We start from the raw sequence: 19,445 nt of genomic DNA, 5'->3' as shown, positions 1-19,445 counted from the left end.
TGATTCATGCAGTCTCTTCTGAACAGTTGATGCTGAGATGTGTTACTTGAACTCTGTGAAGCGTTTATTTGGGCTGCAATTTCTGAGGCTGGTAACTCTAATGAACGTATCCTCTGCAGCAGAGGTAACTCTGGGTCTTCCTTTCCTGTGGTGGTCCTCCTGAGAGCCAGTTACATCATTGCGCTTGATGGTTTTTGCGACTGCACTTGAAGAAACTTTCAAAGTTCTTGAAATGTTCTTTATTGACTGATCTACTTTGAAGAATCTCAAATATATTTTGATTTGTTTTGGTTACTACATGATTCCATATGTGTTATTTCATAGTGTTGATGTATTTACTATTATTATATTTTGTAGAAAAGAGTAAAATAAAGAAAAACATTTGAATGAGTAGGTGTGTCCAAACTTTTCACTGGTACTGTATTTCACACTCCATATGGTGGACCAAAGCTGTTGGATAGCGCAAAAAACCTGGCCATGCCATATGCCTTCACACACTCCCTCTATCTCTCTAGCAAATGTCCTTTTCACTTTTTCCTTCTCACAAAACATTAGATGTAACATTATGGTCCTATGTCGTTCAAAGAGAATCGATGGCTGGCAAACTGACCAATGAGAGTGCGCTAACGTTTCGCTTTTTCTGATTCTTCACTGTGATTGGCTTACTGCCATGCAGAACGATCCGCCACTAAGCCTATTATAGGCTGTTTCACCGCTTTCTGTAAGTCATTTGAATACGGCTGGTCGTGGTCACAGTTTCAAATTACTTCTGATTCGAAGGACTGCATGGACACAATGGATGGACCATACGAATAGGAATTTCACGCTCTGAAAACACTGATCGGTAGTATTCGTATGCTTTTTGTGCACATATTTTCCGAGGAAATATGTGATTTGAAGATGAATTTCTTACATATGATATTATTTTGCAAAGACTTGGAATAGCTGTATTTGATACACATAGTCTGTTAGTTTTTTCTAGTCGGGGTAAGTTGATCACAATATGTCCATTATGAAAGTCTTATTATTTGTAACAAGGAAACATGTCGGGAACTTTCCAGACAAAAGTGTTAGGCTATGCTATGCATTCCCAATAGATTTCTAATGACAGTGCTTTCAATGGGGTTGAGGGTTGCACTTTGAATGAAGGCAAAAACGGCTTATGATGGCAGATCTTGACTTTTACAAACAATTATTTTTTGCCAAATCACTTACAAATCCCAGTCACTTATATATGATATAATTACAGCTAATTTCAGTTGTTTTGTACTTCAATTGTGTTATTGTTTTGCTTTAGTCTGCAGCATAATGCCTGCCTGTGTAATTACTTGCCTGGCATGCATTAGCCTACGTTACTCACTAGTGTTGTGACAGAGTGTGGTGACAGAGTGTGGTTCAGCTCAAGTTCTATGGAAGACTGCTTTCCACATAATACGACCGCGCGAGTCAAGAGTAATAAACAATACCAGGGGAGTGGGTTGGGTGGGTTGTGATTATCCTGCCTGTGCTACAGTACAGTACATTGGTTAGTTAGCTTGCTACAGTTAGCTGGATACTGGGCTGAGAAACAACAGGGTGAGACATGAGATTTCTTAAAAAACAATATCCATCTTATTAGATACTATGTCCAAGAGGGATTTAGTATATCTATCTTATTTTATTACTCTACATTTGCTTCTCTGTCAGATTTGAGTTCTTATCTTTTTCTAGACTAGGGAACAGGCAAAACAAGGTGGGACGTGTGGGAATGAGATATTTTATTTCCTCCATTTTATAAACAGTATCCATCTTATTGGACGTTATATCCAAGATAGATACAGTATAATGTACTGTAAATCAGTCTTATTTTCTGACTGTTGTTTTATTGGCTCCTTTATCAGATAGATTGAGTTCTTATCTGTTTCCACATAAACCTTTAAACCCATTCAACCCCAGCCAGGCTAGTTTAGTGTAAGCCTGTTGAGTCAGTCAGAGAATGTCACTTTCATTCAAATGTAGTAGGTATATCTAGTACACTGTAAAGGGGTTACTGTGAATTTGATAGTAGCTTACAGGCAGCTCGGGGGCAAGTAAAATTCTATATTTCATATTACAGTACTCCTACTTTAATACAAAGACGGTATCAAAGCAAATGCTACGTAATGACACAAGAACAATACCGTAAAATTTACTGTATTATATGGTTTTTAAAAAAGAAGTAAATGCTACCATAATTGGATTGGATGAATGAAATTCATTGAGGGGAGGGGTTTGTATTTCACAGTAATTTACTGTCAATACAAGGGATTGGTGCAAGCAGGTTGGCTCCTAGGTAAAGTGTTTTTACACATAACAGTATATTATTTAATATTTGGTGTTTTAGATCACTTGCACTTCTAGAGGCCTTAAGAACGTCTTCCAAACTGCAGCGACTACAGGGCAAAACAGACCAAAAGGACATGAAAAAAAATGCTCAAACATTACTGTTTAAGACTTGCTGCCATTCCAATCTGTCCCCTGTACAAATTGATGGGGCACTATAACCACATATGCGTTAAATTGGTACAGCATTTTCACTCACTGGTGCAACAAATATAGCCTCTTACAAGGCACTCCTCAAAATATGTCAATGAGCCAGAAACAACAATAACATGCACCCACTAGTGGTCACTGTATTATGTGGCGTGGAATACCATTACAGTACAGTACCATTCAAAATACAGCAATTATTTCCCCGTCCACAACATTTTCCCACAATGCATCATCATTTACAGTATGATACAGTATTGTTGATAATACCCAACATTACCATATCATTGACTGTTTTCCAGTTACAGCGTAGATCTAATCTTTACTGTGTGGGGGGTCCCTGTAGTAGTAATGCTGGGTGGTGATTGGTTGAATAGCTCTTGTGTTTCAGATCGTCAGCTCCTGTTGTAGCAGGTCACCTTAAAGGCCACGTTGCAAACTACGCAAACGCAGCGACGGAGTGTCGTTTTCTACGTCGTTCTATGCACTTTTGTGCGGCTCAAATATTGGAATGGACTGTATACAACGCTCCGTGGCTCTGTTCGCGTTGGGTCCTTTAGTCCTGTTTAAACAGAGTAAAGAAGAAAGCACCTTTAATCTCTTAACAGTGTTAAGGAAGCCAGCAGGGAGAATGAGATCAGGGTTAGAATGTGCCAGGATGTCGGATGAATGAGACGGTGGCATAAACAGGCTTATACCAGCATGGTGTAGACTAAAGACTCAGCAGTAGAAGGGATATGAGACAGTGACCCAGTCAGGCTTATACCAGCATGGTGTAGACTAAAGACTCAGCAGTAGAAGGGATATGAGACAGTGACCCAGTCAGGCTTATACCAGCATGGTGTAGACTAAAGACTCAGCAGTAGAAGGGATATGAGACAGTGACACAGTCAGGCTTATACCAGCATGGTGTCGACATACAGTAATAGTAACTTCACACACACTGCTAGTACTTATTACATAAGTTGTTACAGTTCGGCTTTTCTCTCTCTCTTACACACGCAAGCATGCACACACACAGACACACACAATATCTTTCTTAGGGAAATAACACTGAATTGAAACCATGAAAAATAAAGTGATCAGTTAGGAGTTTAAGAGAAGAACAACAGAGATTGAACATTGTTTTTATATTTTCACATCTCTTCAACAGGTCAACATGCCTCCCACGACACCGTATGCTGGCAAGTTCAGTACCAGCACTTATAACAACAACATTCATCTCCACAAATACCACCAGCCCATGGAAGTGAGCTACGGGGACATGTGCTACCATGACAACAGTCTTGTTTCTGGCTCCCTGGAGGCCCTAATACAACATTTAGTTCCCACAGTGGACTACTACCCTGACGTGAGTGCTATCTCTGCTCCAAGAACAACAACAACATAAAACATGAACAATGGAATCATACAAACATATTTGGGGTTATGATAGGGTAAAAACAGGCTCAATGCATTAGAAGTTCCATTCTTCAAGAACATGATGCTGTTATCTCTGGTCCAATACGATCTCTCAGGGGGACTCTAATGACAACAACAAAAACATCAATTATGGACTTTTATTATGGACAAATAGAATACAGCTATATTCTGTGTTGTGTGTACTAATGAAGTCCATAAAGCATTCATACGTTCTATCCTTCAAGAACGAATGGGTACAGTATACAGTATATCATCAGCTGATTTCACAACTGAATAGCAGGAAATGTGCCAGTATGTGCTGGCTTTATGCTGGGTTGATACTGGCTTTATGCTGGGTTGATACTGGCTTTATGCTGGGTTGATACTGGGTTTATGCTGTGTTGATACTGGGTTTATGCTGAGTTGATACTGGCTTTATGCTGGGTTGATACTGGCTTTATGCTGGGTTGATACTGGGTTTATGCTGAGTTGATACTGGCTTTATGCTGGGTTGATACTGGCTTTATGCTGGGTTGATACTGGCTTTATGCTGGGTTGATACTGGCTTTATGCTGGGTTGATACTGGCTTTATGCTGGGTTGATACTGGCTTTATGCTGGGTTGATACTGGCTTTATGCTGAGTTGATACTGGCTTTATGCTGGGTTGATACTGGCTTTATGCTGAGTTGATACTGGCTTTATGCTGGGTTGATACTGGCTTTATGCTGGGTTGATACTGGCTTTATGCTGGGTTGATACTGGCTTTATGCTGGGTTGATACTGGGTTTATGCTGGGTTGATACTGGCTTTATGCTGGGTTGATACTGGCTTTATGCTGAGTTGATACTGGCTTTATGCTGGCTTTATGCTGGGTTGATACTGGGTTTATTCTGGGTTGATACTGGGTTTATGCTGAGTTAATACTGGCTTTATGCTGGGTTGATACTGGCTTTATGCTGGGTTGATACTGGGTTTATGCTGGGTTGATACTGGCTTTATGCTGGGTTGATACTGGCTTTATGCTGAGTTGATACTGAGTTTATGCTGGGTTGATACTGAGTTTATGCTGAGTTGATACTGGGTTTATGCTGGGTTGATACTGGGTTTATGCTGGGTTGATACTGAGTTGATACTGGGTTGATACTGGGTTTATGCTGGGTTGATACTGGCTTTATGCTGTGTTGATACTGGCTTTATGCTGGGTTGATACTGGGTTGATACCGGGTTGATACTGAGTTTATGCTGGGTTGATACTGAGTTTATGCTGGGTTGATACTGGGTTTATGCTGAGTTTATGCTGAGTTGATACTGAGTTGATACTGGGTTTATGCTGAGTTGATACTGGGTTTATGCTGAGTTGATACTGAGTTGATACTGAGTTGATACTGGGTTGATACTGAGTTGATACTGGGTTTATGCTGAGTTGATACTGAGTTTATGCTGAGTTGATACTGAGTTTATGCTGGGTTTATGCTGAGTTGATACTGAGTTTATGCTGAGTTTATGCTGAGTTGATACTGAGTTTATGCTGAGTTGATACTGAGTTGATACTGGGTTTATGCTGAGTTGATACTGAGTTTATGCTGGGTTTATGCTGAGTTGATACTGGGTTTATGCTGAGTTGATACTGAGTTTATGCTGAGTTGATACTGAGTTTATGCTGGGTTTATGCTGAGTTGATACTGGGTTTATGCTGAGTTGATACTGAGTTTATGCTGAGTTTATGCTGAGTTGATACTGAGTTTATGCTGGGTTTATGCTGAGTTGATACTGGGTTTATGCTGAGTTGATACTGGCTTTATGCTGGGTTGATACTGTGTTTATGCTGGGTTGATACTGGCTTTATGCTGGGTTGATACTGGGTTGATACCGGGTTGATACTGAGTTGATACTGGGTTGATACTGGGTTTATGCTGGGTTGATACTGAGTTGATACTGGGTTGATACTGGGTTTATGCTGGGTTGATACTGGCTTTATGCTGTGTTGATACTGGGTTGATACTGGGTTTATGCTGGGTTGATACTGGGTTTATGCTGTGTTGATACTGGCTTTATGCTGGGTTGATACTGGGTTTATGCTGGGTTGATACTGAGTTTATGCTGGGTTGATACTGGGTTTATGCTGAGTTGATACTGGGTTGATACTGGGTTTATGCTGGGTTGATGCTGGGTTTATGCTGTGTTGATACTGGCTTTATGCTGGGTTGATACTGGGTTTATGCTGGGTTGATACTGAGTTTATGCTGGGTTGATACTGGCTTTATGCTGAGTTGATACTGGGTTTATGCTGTGTTGATACTGAGTTTATGCTGGGTTGATACTGGGTTTATGCTGAGTTGATACTGTGTTTATGCTGGGTTGATACTGGGTTGATACTGGGTTGATACTGGGTTGATACTGGGTTGATACTGGGTTTATGCTGTGTTGATACTGGGTTTATGCTGTGTTGATACTGTGTTTATGCTGGGTTGATACTGGGTTGATACTGGGTTGATACTGGGTTGATACTGGGTTTATGCTGGGTTGATACTGAGTTGATACTGGGTTGATACTGGGTTTATGCTGGGTTGATACTGGCTTTATGCTGGGTTGATACTGGGTTGATACCGGGTTGATACTGAGTTTATGCTGGGTTGATACTGAGTTTATGCTGGGTTGATACTGAGTTGATACTGAGTTGATACTGGGTTTATGCTGAGTTGATACTGGGTTTATGCTGGGTTGATACTGGGTTTATGCTGGGTTTATGCTGAGTTGATACTGGGTTTATGCTGGGTTTATGCTGAGTTGATACTGAGTTGATACTGAGTTGATACTGGGTTTATGCTGAGTTGATACTGAGTTTATGCTGGGTTTATGCTGAGTTGATACTGGGTTTATGCTGAGTTGATACTGAGTTTATGCTGAGTTGATACTGAGTTGATACTGAGTTGATACTGGGTTTATGCTGAGTTGATACTGAGTTTATGCTGGGTTTATGCTGAGTTGATACTGGGTTTATGCTGAGTTGATACTGAGTTTATGCTGAGTTTATGCTGAGTTGATACTGAGTTGATACTGGGTTTATGCTGAGTTGATACTGAGTTTATGCTGAGTTGATACTGAGTTGATACTGGGTTTATGCTGAGTTGATACTTAGTTTATGCTGAGTTGATACTGAGTTGATACTGAGTTGATACTGGGTTTATGCTGAGTTGATACTGAGTTTATACTGAGTTTATGCTGAGTTGATACTGAGTTGATACTGGGTTTATGCTGAGTTGATACTGAGTTTATGCTGAGTTGATACTGAGTTGATACTGGGTTTATGCTGAGTTGATACTGAGTTCATGCTGAGTTGATACTGAGTTGATACTGAGTTTATGCTGAGTTGATACTGGGTTGATACTGAGTTGATACTGAGTTTATGCTGGGTTTATGCTGAGTTGATACTGAGTTTATGCTGAGTTTATGCTGAGTTGATACTGAGTTGATACTGGGTTTATGCTGAGTTGATACTGGGTTTATGCTGAGTTGATACTGAGTTTATGCTGAGTTTATGCTGAGTTGATACTGAGTTTATGCTGGGTTTATGCTGAGTTTATGCTGGGTTGATACTGGGTTTATGCTGAGTTGATACTGGGTTTATGCTGGGTTGATACTGGGTTTATGCTGAGTTGATACTGGGTTTATGCTGGGTTGATACTGGGTTTATGCTGAGTTTATGCTGAGTTGATACTGAGTTTATGCTGGGTTTATGCTGAGTTTATGCTGGGTTGATACTGGGTTTATGCTGAGTTGATACTGGGTTTATGCTGGGTTGATACTGGGTTTATGCTGAGTTGATACTGAGTTTATGCTGGGTTTATGCTGAGTTTATGCTGGGTTGATACTGGGTTTATGCTGAGTTGATACTGGGTTTATGCTGGGTTGATACTGGGTTTATGCTGAGTTGATACTGAGTTTATGCTGGGTTTATGCTGAGTTGATACTGGGTTTATGCTGGGTTTATGCTGAGTTGATACTGGGTTTATGCTGGGTTTATGCTGAGTTGATACTGAGTTATACTGAGTTGATACTGGGTTTATGCTGAGTTGATACTGAGTTTATGCTGGGTTTATGCTGAGTTGATATTGGGTTTATGCTGGGTTTATGCTGAGTTTATGCTGAGTTGATACTGAGTTTATGCTGGGTTTATGCTGAGTTGATACTGGGTTTATGCTGAGTTGATACTGAGTTTATGCTGAGTTGATACTGAGTTTATGCTGGGTTTATGCTGAGTTGATACTGGGTTTATGCTGAGTTGATACTGAGTTTATGCTGAGTTGATACTGAGTTGATACTGAGTTGATACTGGGTTTATGCTGAGTTGATACTGAGTTTATGCTGAGTTGATACTGAGTTTATGCTGGGTTTATGCTGAGTTGATACTGGGTTTATGCTGAGTTTATGCTGAGTTGATACTGAGTTGATACTGGGTTTATGCTGAGTTGATACTGAGTTTATGCTGAGTTGATACTGAGTTGATACTGGGTTTATGCTGAGTTGATACTGGGTTTATGCTGGGTTGATACTGGGTTTATGCTGAGTTTATGCTGAGTTGATACTGAGTTTATGCTGGGTTTATGCTGAGTTTATGCTGGGTTGATACTGGGTTTATGCTGAGTTGATACTGGGTTTATGCTGGGTTGATACTGGGTTTATGCTGAGTTGATACTGAGTTTATGCTGGGTTTATGCTGAGTTTATGCTGGGTTGATACTGGGTTTATGCTGAGTTGATACTGGGTTTATGCTGAGTTGATACTGGGTTTATGCTGAGTTTATGCTGGGTTGATACTGTGTTTATGCTGGGTTGATACTGGCTTCATGCTGGGTTGATACTGGGTTGATACCGGGTTGATACTGAGTTGATACTGGGTTGATACTGGGTTTATGCTGGGTTGATACTGAGTTGATACTGGGTTGATACTGGGTTTATGCTGGGTTGATACTGGCTTTATGCTGTGTTGATACTGGGTTGATACTGGGTTTATGCTGGGTTGATACTGGGTTTATGCTGTGTTGATACTGGCTTTATGCTGGGTTGATACTGGGTTTATGCTGGGTTGATACTGAGTTTATGCTGGGTTGATACTGGGTTTATGCTGAGTTGATACTGGGTTGATACTGGGTTTATGCTGGGTTGATACTGGGTTTATGCTGTGTTGATACTGGCTTTATGCTGGGTTGATACTGGGTTTATGCTGGGTTGATACTGAGTTTATGCTGGGTTGATACTGGCTTTATGCTGAGTTGATACTGGGTTTATGCTGTGTTGATACTGAGTTTATGCTGGGTTGATACTGGGTTTATGCTGAGTTGATACTGTGTTTATGCTGGGTTGATACTGGGTTGATACTGGGTTGATACTGGGTTTATGCTGTGTTGATACTGGGTTTATGCTGTGTTGATACTGAGTTTATGCTGGGTTGATACTGGGTTTATGCTGAGTTGATACTGGGTTGATACTGGGTTTATGCTGAGTTGATACTGGGTTTATGCTGAGTTGATACTGAGTTGATACTGGGTTTATGCTGAGTTGATACTGGGTTTATGCTGGGTTGATACCGGGTTTATGCTGTGTTGATACCGGGTTTATGCTGAGTTGATACTGGGTTTATTCTGGGTTGATACTGGGTTGATACTGGCTTTATGCTGTGTTGATACTGGCTTTATGCTGTGTTGATACTGGCTTTATTCTGGGTTGATACTGGGTTTATTCTGAGGTGATACTGGGTTTATTCTGGGGTGATACTGGCTTTATGCTGTGTTGATACTGGCTTTATGCTGTGTTGATACTGGCTTTATTCTGGGTTGATACTGGGTTTATTCTGAGGTGATACTGGGTTTATGCTGTGTTGATACTGGGTTTATTCTGGGGTGATACTGGGTTTATTCTGGGGTGATACTGGCTTTATGCTGGGTTGATACTGGGTTTATTCTGGGGTGATACTGGCTTTATGCTGGGTTGATACTGGGTTTATTCTGGGGTGATACTGGCTTTATGCTGGGTTGATACTGGGTTGATGACAACATGAGTTGTTGTTGATTATATTTTGTCTTGTTCTCCATCAGAGGTCCTACGTCTTCACTTTCCTGCTGAGTTCCCGTCTCTTCCTCCACCCCTACGAGCTCATGTCTCGACTTTGTCACCTGTGTGTGGAGCAGCATCGATCTGGAGACCTGCTGCTTGATAAGGTAGCTAACAGACACACACGCATGCATACACAGACAAACACGCAGACACAACCCTGCAGGAACGCACACACAAACACACAGCGCAGACACATACACACACACACACAGTTGTTCTTAACAACCAGGAGTGGACACCACCTCTTTACAGTCTGTCTCACACTGGCATGTCTTTCTCCTTGTTGTCCTCAGATCAGAATACGGGACCTTGCTCCAAAGATCGTGCAGCTGCTGACTGAGTGGACAGAGACGTTTCCTTATGACTTCAGAGATGAGAGGATGATGCACTGCCTGAAAGAGATGAGCCATCATCTGGCCAGAGGAGATGAGGTCAGCCCCCTGACATAACCTTTAACTGACTGACTCATTAGAGATGACAATAGACGTGACATCAGACATCTAATTTGACCAGTTACAGTTGAGTTTTACATCAGACATCTAATTTGACCAGTTACAGTTGAGTTTGACATCAGACACCTTATTTAGACACCTACTCATTCAAGGGTTTTTCTTTATTTTTACAATTTTCTACATTGTAGAATAGTAGTGAAGACATCAAAACTATAAAATAACACATATGTAATCATGTAGTAACCAAAAAAGTGTTAAACAAATCAAAATATATTTTGAGGAAAAGAATCCTGCAACAACAGGAAATGTTAATTATTACGTGGATAATTAATGAACATTTTTGTAAGGGAAAATCAAGTCTGAAATTTCAAAGTGGAAATTACAAACTTCAGAAGCCTTTTAAAACCTCAAATACACTACAAGTTTTAAATGTCACGCCCTGGCCGTAGAGAGCCTTTTTATTTCTCTATTTGGTTAGGTCGGGGTGTGATTTGGGTGGACATTCTAGTTTTTCTATTTCTTTGTTGGCCAGTATGGGTCCCAATCAGAGGCAGCTGTCTATTGTTGTCTCTGATTGGGGATCATACTTAGGCAGCCTTTTTTCCCCACCTTAGTTTGTGGGATCTTGTTTATGCATCGTTGCCGTCTAGCCCTGCAGAACTTTACGTTCGGTTTTGTATTTTGTTGTTTTGTCGGAGTTCAGTATTAAAAATCATGAACACTTTCCACGCTGCGCTTTGGTCTCATTCATCTAACATTAAGATCTTACATCTAAGTATATGATATCTATAGATATTGATTTTCCTTCCTGTTTGTGCTGAACTAGAATATGTAGAAATATATTATTATATTTTACATTTCATATCCTCTTTCCGTTGTGTTCAGTACATAACTTGAGCTCCTCTTTACGTTGTTATATCAGTATGCGTACAGTACAGTCTCAATTGGCAGTTTATTATGTACACCCATCTAGTACTGGGTCAGACCCCCCTTTGCCTCCAAAACAGCCTGAATTCTTTGGGGCATGAATTCTATAAGGTGTGGCGTTCAAACGTTGCTCAATTGGTATCAAGGGCCTGTGTGTGGAGCAGCATCATGCTGCTTACGCCAAATCCTGACTCTGCCATCGGCATGACGCATCAGGAACCAGGATTCATTGGACCAGGCTATGTTTTTCCACTCCTCAATTGTCCAGTGTTGTTGATCGCGTGCCAACTGGAGCCGCATCTTGTTTTTAGCTGATAGGAGTGGAACCCGGTGTGGTCGTCTGCTGCAATATCCCATCTGTGATAAGGACCGACGAGTTGTGTGTTCCAAGATTCTATTCTGCACACCACTGTTGTACTGCACCGTTATTGCCTGTTTGTGGCAGGCCTGTTAGCTTGCAAGATTCTTGCTATTCTCTTTAGACTTCTCATCAACGAGCTGTTTTCGCCCACAGGACTGCCACTGACTGGATGTTTTTTGTTTGTTTCACCATTCTCTGTAAACCGTAGACACTTGTGTGTGAAAAGCCCAGGAAGCAATCGAACAGTAACTGAATACCTTGATGCCTGTCTGCCTGCTTTATATAGCAAGCCACGGGCCATGTGACTCACTGTCTGTAGGAGCAAACCATTTTCATGATCTGGGGGGTGTAACTAATAAACTGGCCACTGAGTGTAGGTAGATTAACTCTACCTACATGTACATACTACCTCAACTAACCGGTGCCCCCACACATTGACTCTGTACCGGCAACCCCTGTATATATTGTTATTTTTTTTACTGCTGCTCTTTAATTACTTGTTACTTTTATCTCTTATTCTTATCCGTATTTTTTTTTAAACTGCACTGTCGGTTAGGGGCTTGTAAGTAAGCATTTCACTGTAAGGTCTAAAACAGTTGTATTCTGCGCATGTGACTAATAACATTTGATTTGATTTCTCTCTTGATGATGTTTTATATCAGTACTCATCTCTCTCTATGATGTTTTATATCAGTACTCTTCTCTCTATGATGTTTTATATCAGTACTCATATCTCTATGATGTTTTATATCAGTACTCATCTCTCTCTATGATGTTTTATATCAGTACTCATATCTCTATGATGTTTTATATCAGTACTCATCTCTCTATGATGTTTTATATCAGTACTCATCTCTCTATGTTTTATATCAGTACTCATATCTCTATGATGTTTTATATCAGTACTCATATCTCTATGATGTTTTATATCAGTACTCATCTCTCTCTATGATGTTTTATATCAGTACTCATCTCTCTATGATGTTTTATATCAGTACTCATATCTCTATGATGTTTTATATCAGTACTCATCTCTCTATGATGTTTTATATCAGTACTCATCTCTCTGATGTTTATATCAGTACTCATATCTCTCTATGATGTTTTATATCAGTACTCATCTCTCTATGATGTTTTATATCAGTACTCATATCTCTATGATGTTTTATATCAGTACTCATCTCTCTCTATGATGTTTTATATCAGTACTCATATCTCTATGATGTTTTATATCAGTACTCATATCTCTATGATGTTTTATATCAGTACTCATCTCTCTCTATGATGTTTTATATCAGTACTCATCTCTCTATGATGTTTTATATCAGTACTCATCTCTCTATGATGTTTTATATCAGTACTCATATCTCTATGATGTTTTATATCAGTACTCATATCTCTATGATGTTTTATATCAGTACTCATATCTCTATGATGTTTTATATCAGTACTCATATCTCTCTATGATGTTTTATATCAGTACTCATATCTCTATGATGTTTTATATCAGTACGCATATCTCTGATGTTTATATCAGTACTCATATCTCTATGATGGTTTATATCAGTACTCATATCTCTATGATGTTTATATCAGTACTCACATCTCAATGATGGTGTATATCAGTACTCATATCTCTCTATGATGTTTTATATCAGTACTCATATCTCTCTATGATGTTTTATATCAGTACTCATATCTCTCTATGATGTTTTATATCAGTACTCATATCTCTCTATGATGTTTTATATCAGTACTCATATCTCTATGATGTTTTATATCAGTACTCATCTCTCTATGATGTTTTATATCAGTACTCATATCTCTCTATGATGTTTTATATCAGTACTCATATCTCTCTATGATGTTTTATATCAGTACTCATATCTCTCTATGATGTTTTATATCAGTACTCATGGCGGGCCATGCAGCAGATGACTCAGCGGTTGATCCAGAGATTGGCGGCTCTGGGTCAGTATGAGGAGGCGATCGCCACGCTCAACGCCTCCGCAGCAGAGAGACCCACCGCTCTGAAGGCCAAGCAGCAGAACGGACATCGGAATGATGTCCTCAGTATCTGTGATGATGCCTTTATACTAGCCCAGCAGCTCACACACATTGAACTGGTGAGGAGAGATTATATTGTACCTTCTAGACATGTGGTGTTCAGAGAAGTTGAAACTGAATGGCATTTCTGTTTGAATTAGAAGTTATTGTTAACTTAAAAAAGTAACGTGAATGTAAGAATATTGAGTTTATACCTTATGATTTTTCCAATTCCAGGACAGACTGAGTTTTATTGGACCAGAGGAGTTCATCCAAGCCTTTGGTGTGAAAGATCCCCTGGTTAACCATAAGGTAGGCCTGGTCCACTACCGTGTACATAACATAGTCCACTACCGTGTACATAACATGGTCCACTATCATGTACATAACATGGTCCACTACCTTCCACTGGTTGCATAAGAGACCATATGTCAGTCATTAGGGGGAGGTTACCGAATGTGTTGTGGCTGACTATCATTGTGTTAGCCTGTTAACAATCATCAACAGAGTACATCACAACAAGTAGCCAAGAACTGACTGAGAGAAACAACTCTAGACCACATTAATTTTACAAGAAAATTAACAGAATTCACTGGATTGCTCCCACAGCAGTTTAATGTTGTAATTCAGCTAGATAATAAGTTGAAAAGTAACCATGAACTTTCTTTCCCCCTCAGAGTTTCTTCCGAAAACGCAAGACTACTAACCTGGAGGCCTATGTAGCTTGGTTTAACAGACTCAGCTACCTGGTGGCTACTGAAATTTGCATGGTGAGTGCTCTCTGTCTTTCTTACTTACGTTCTGTCTCTCTCTCTTGCTCTCGCTCTTTAGCTCTCTGTCTCTGTCTCTCTCCCCACAACCATTCTCTTTCTGTCATCCATTCTTTGTGACTCTGTTCCCATGGTTTTGTGTTTTTCTTCCTTCCAGCCTGTAAAGAAGAAGCATAGAGCCCGGGCCTTGGAGTTCTTCATAGATGTGGCTAGAGAATGCTATAACATCGGCAACTTCAACTCACTCATGGCCATCATCAGTAAGTTACAATACAGGGCTCTAGAATAATTTCTATATTCTGCAATAGTATGCTAAGAATTGGAATTTCAGTTTACTTCCTGAATTTCCTGAATTGAAATGGAATTGATCCCCAAACCCTGAATTTAAATGGAATTGATCCCCAAACCCTGGTCTCTTCTCCCCATAGGCGGAATGAACATGAGTCCTGTGTCCCGACTGAAGAAGACCTGGAGCAAAGTCAACACAGACAAGTTTGACATACTGGAGCACCAAATGGACCCTTCCAGTAACTTCAGCAACTACCGTACTGCCCTGCGAGGAGCCACCCAGAGGTCTATTACAGCACACAGCAACCAGGAGAAAATAGTCATTCCATTCTTCAGCCTTCTCATCAAGGACATCTACTTCCTCAATGAGGGATGTGCCAGCCGACTACCCAACGGTCATGTGAACTTTGAGGTGAGTCTTACTGTAATGTACGAGATGCATTATTGTTGGGGTTATTGATAATGACAATACTAATCTTCTACTATGCTTTTAGTAGTGGGCAAAAGGGTGTTGTTGTCAATATTGTTCATTTCCTGTTTCTCTATAGAAACTGTGGGACCTGGCGAAGCAGGTCAGTGAGTTCCTGGTGTGGCGTCAGGTGATGTGTCCCTTTGAGAGAGACAGGAAGATCCTCCAATACCTGGTCACTACACCTGTCTTTACCGAGGATGAGCTGCACTTGGCCTCCTATGAGACCGAAGGTCCAGAGAACCACCTGGAAAAGGACAGTCGAAGGTCTCTCAGGTGTGTAACTTTACTTTAGTTCACTTTACTAACTTAATGTCAACTTCAATCAAGGTTTTGCACTCATACACGGCACAGTTTTTATTTAAATAATACCATTGTGTGATGTGTCCTGTGTTTCAGGACATCCCTACTGCATAGAGAGCATCGTTGAGTGACGGTCATGAGTGTGACACTGGGCGATCCTCTTTTGCTACGAGAGGCTCACAGTTGACAGGGTCTGGAAGATTAAGATTTTCACAAAGGATGGGGAGAATAACTGTTTCAAGCACTCAGATTAATGATGCCTCCTATGGCTGGAGAACTGAAAATCCTGCCTCTCGCACTGTACATTAACAGATGATTCATTTGTAACTTGTCTACCCACACAGTATTACAGTTCTTTTACAGATGATTCATTTGTAACATGTCTACCCACACAGTATGACAGTTATTTTTTATACCAATGGGTCGAAATGGTTACTGGTGATTTTCTAAGCTTTTCTGAAGTGGCATGAGCTTGTTGCTGGTTGGCTTGCTCAGTGTTCTTAAAATGTAATCTATTTTTCTTTTATGTTTTTGTTCTTAGTAAATTATGTGATTGGAATGTCATAAATTACTTAAATATTTGTGCTGAACATAAAAAAATGCTCATCTTTGGTGAAAGGAATATGACCCAATAGCCTGTGAATAGTTAACTCTGTTTTTAAATGTTTTTGTATCATGTGTTTGTTTACCTTACAGAAATGACTTTTTATAAATATTTTATTTTTATGTATTCTCATCTTTTTTTTTACGGTTTGGTTTTGTATCGTGTATATTTTGTTTGCCCCCCCCCCCCCCCCCCCCCCCCATGTGTTACTTATCAGGGTACTCTATATGAAGTTCTTATGAAATAATAGGTATATTTTTCTTTCAAAATAAAATTGAAAAATTGAAGCGAGTTTTTTTTCTGTCCCTGTAAATAGCTCTCTGGCACCATCTAGTGTTCGCAACTGACCTTACAATCAAGTCATAACACCTCAAATATTGCAATTTGTGTGGAACACAAGCATTTGATGTAAAAGAATGGAAAAATATATGGCATTCAAAAAATGACACATTTTACAGAATTCTGAGAAAATGTCATCGTCTTGATAATTTACATTATTATAATTAACATCGTTTGTTTTAGTTCTCCAATTAGTATCTTCATCAATATGATGACACATTCAAATATCAAGATCTTACCAATGATAATAACTAATTGAACTGAACTCATGTGTGAGAGGTCAAGTGTCCCGCAAGGTGATGGCGTTGTCTGAAGACCTCGTAGATGCATGACTTGAGCCTCTCCTCTCTCGCCCTTGCTGCTGTTGTTTCACCCCAGACCCTGACTCTGTGGCGTCCACCGCCCTCTTGTGGTGGGACCTCATTGTTGCACCAGGTCTGAGGTCAGGCGGAAGGAGACGTTGCATTTGGCACACCAGTTCTGAGCCGTCAGGCAGAGGGGCGAGAGCCGTGAGAAGGAGGGGGACAGGAGCACCGGGGATAGGGTAATCTGGGGGTGGGATCAGCCTGTGGTCCTGGTCCAGAGAGCTGCTGGGCTGTATAGAGGGCGCCTCTGTTTCGAAACACCCTGGGTCGGTGGAGATCAGTAGTAAAGGGAGTGATTGAAGTTTAAGCCCTCCCAAGCAGGGGGGTACTCTGGGGAAAGAAAACAGAGCGTGGGGGCTGGGAGAAGTTACTCCTCCTGTTCTCAGACAGAGACCTGGCTGAAGGCAGAGGTGACAGTCACTACCGGGCTGGATGCTCTGGTTCCTTAGGCTGGATGAAGATCTGAGGTCTTCAGGCCAAGAACCGTGTAAGTGTAGTTGGGTTGCTCTGTCTTTGGTGATGTTGTTCTTGTTGATGTTACTGGACAGGTGACGGGAGACTGGGCTGGGTTGTCTTTTCATGGTCAAAGTACAGTATCCTGTGTCCAGTGGATCCTGCGTTATCACCAGATGCTGGCTCACTGCACCTGTCCTCCTCTACCTCTGTGCGTTTCCCTATGAGGGAACCTCTAGTCTCAGAGTCCCTGGTGCTGGAAGACCCTGTCTTAATATTATCCATATCCCGGGCTAAGTTATGGAAGTCTGTTGCAGGTTTGCTATCCAGTGGACTTGTTTCTGGACGGCTCTGTTTGAAGGCAGGAGCAGGAAGGGAGTCAGGTTTCGCATGGTCAGTGTTGCTTTGACCAGGTTTGGTGCTGTGGCTGTTTGGTTGTCTCTGTGTGCAGAACTCAGTCTCAAAGCATTGGTTACAGTTGGCACATGTGTACGGACCAGTACCTGGTTATAGAGATGGATATGGATTAATATCACTTTATTCTGACAATATTGCTTGACATAAACCTTTGCCAATACTGTTTAAATTGTACAAATGTAATGAATAAATATAGTTTGATGTCCTTATTTATGTATAATTGCAGTCAGTATTAAAATCATGAAAATTGATATGAACAATGTGTATCTACAATGTAATAGATCATATTTTATTACTATGTAATAACACATTCATAGAGTATGTAGACACACCTTTGCTTTGTATCTGCAGTGGGTTTAGGAGAAGAAGCTTGGCCAGGTCTTTCCCGTACCACACCAACCGCTCCTCTTCCTTCTGGGTCGTCCTGAGGGCCCTAAAGAATAGGTGTCCGTTCTTCACATAGTGCTCCAGGTTCTGTTCTTCAGCGCTCCAGGCTGACTGGACCAGCCGCAGCCACATTGGACCATCAATGCGCTGAGGCGTCTGCCTGTGTAGCCAAATAGAAACGGGTCTCTGTCATACAAAAACAAGTAAAATACACAACTTTACTACCTGAAAGGTTCGAGGCATTTCAAACAATGATGCGGGCATGAGAAACTTGCCAACCATTGGTTTGGAACACATTATTTTCAGACGCACGGATTTGGTACGTGTTCTCACCCTCAAAATGTATGGTGCCGTTCTTCGGTCCATAGACTTGAGAGCAGTGAAGGCGATGCTGTCATAAACGGATGTGTGTTTCAGCTCATACGGTCCAAAAACGGCGTTCTCGGGAACGTCGTAGGAGTACGGACGCGCGTAAAAATGTCAGTTATCCATCGTTGCTGAGCTCTCGCCTCTGCGTTCCAAAATAGTTTCGACAGAATATCTGCCTCCAGGGTCTCCTGATAAACATTTAATTTATATTATTAGGCTAACAATTGAGAATACATCATTTTAAAATGAGTTTGGCAAACGCCAAAGAAACCGTGCGTAAACCACTCTAAATCCAAAACAATACAAAAAAATCGACGATAAGGTTTGCTCTTCACCTATTTGCACTGTCCTTGCGTTTATTATACAGCGCGCGGTTTCTTGTAGATGCCCACCAACACCTGCAATGGGACTGGTCTACTGGAGGAGCTGGTTTTGTAATCTAGTCTAATCTGTACAATGAGATTTGACAGTTCTCCGCTCCTCCTTTATCCTCTTGTTAGCTAGGTTACATGAATGATCTCTGACAATCGGAGAGTGTCGGTGGACAGTCTAAAGAGGTCATGGGTGTCAGGGGCCAGTGTAGAAGAAGTCAATTTCGATTGGATATTGAATTCATGACATTTGGTAAATAGGGACGAAATATAGTGTATTTAGGTGACGGTGGGTGATGTTCTGGTGTGCATGCCCCGAGGCCACGACGACAAACGCGTGTGTGTGCCATAAACGCGCTTTTCTGCTACCTCAGGCGATAGAGAAACCCTGGTTTTTGATGGATCACGCCAACGTTGGAATTCACTCTACACAGTATTCTAATGAGTGATGTCCATATTGTCACGTCCACAATGGCATGGACATTAGAATCAGTCGAATTG

General features: G+C 40.9%; 2 protein-coding genes across 4 annotated transcripts; one reads left to right on the top strand and one right to left on the bottom strand.

Annotated features, from left to right (window-relative positions):
• Window positions 1-732: 732 nt before the first annotated feature.
• Window positions 733-16,527, top strand: LOC110537000 (ras-GEF domain-containing family member 1B-B). Of its 2 annotated transcripts, none has more exons than XM_036936975.1 (11): window positions 733-844; window positions 3,662-3,859; window positions 10,005-10,127; window positions 10,317-10,454; window positions 13,674-13,889; window positions 14,047-14,121; window positions 14,487-14,579; window positions 14,737-14,839; window positions 15,008-15,279; window positions 15,416-15,612; window positions 15,736-16,527. In XM_036936975.1, the coding sequence occupies exons 2-11, from the start codon at window positions 3,668-3,670 to the stop codon at window positions 15,764-15,766; spliced, it is 1,440 nt and encodes a 479-aa protein (XP_036792870.1). In that variant the 5' UTR covers window positions 733-844; window positions 3,662-3,667; the 3' UTR covers window positions 15,767-16,527. The 2 variants fall into 2 exon arrangements, with proteins under 2 accessions (XP_036792870.1, XP_036792871.1); XM_036936976.1 differs by having other exon boundaries at window positions 744-987.
• Window positions 16,431-19,392, bottom strand: LOC110536999 (PR domain zinc finger protein 8). Of its 2 annotated transcripts, none has more exons than XM_036936978.1 (3): window positions 18,538-19,392; window positions 18,150-18,390; window positions 16,431-17,903 (listed from the first exon to the last, which is right to left on the bottom strand). In XM_036936978.1, the coding sequence occupies exons 1-3, from the start codon at window positions 18,568-18,570 to the stop codon at window positions 17,485-17,487; spliced, it is 693 nt and encodes a 230-aa protein (XP_036792873.1). In that variant the 5' UTR covers window positions 18,571-19,392; the 3' UTR covers window positions 16,431-17,484. The 2 variants fall into 2 exon arrangements, with proteins under 2 accessions (XP_036792873.1, XP_021478367.1); XM_021622692.2 differs by having other exon boundaries at window positions 18,150-18,364; window positions 18,538-19,387.
• Between the last annotated feature and the right edge of the window lie 53 nt (window positions 19,393-19,445).

This window comes from Oncorhynchus mykiss, chromosome 12 (genome assembly GCF_013265735.2).
Source record: "Oncorhynchus mykiss isolate Arlee chromosome 12, USDA_OmykA_1.1, whole genome shotgun sequence".
NCBI classification, from domain to species: Eukaryota; Metazoa; Chordata; class Actinopteri; order Salmoniformes; family Salmonidae; genus Oncorhynchus; species Oncorhynchus mykiss.
The sequence above is the reverse complement of the archived record's forward strand: the minus strand, read 5'-3'. Positions and strand labels throughout refer to the sequence as shown.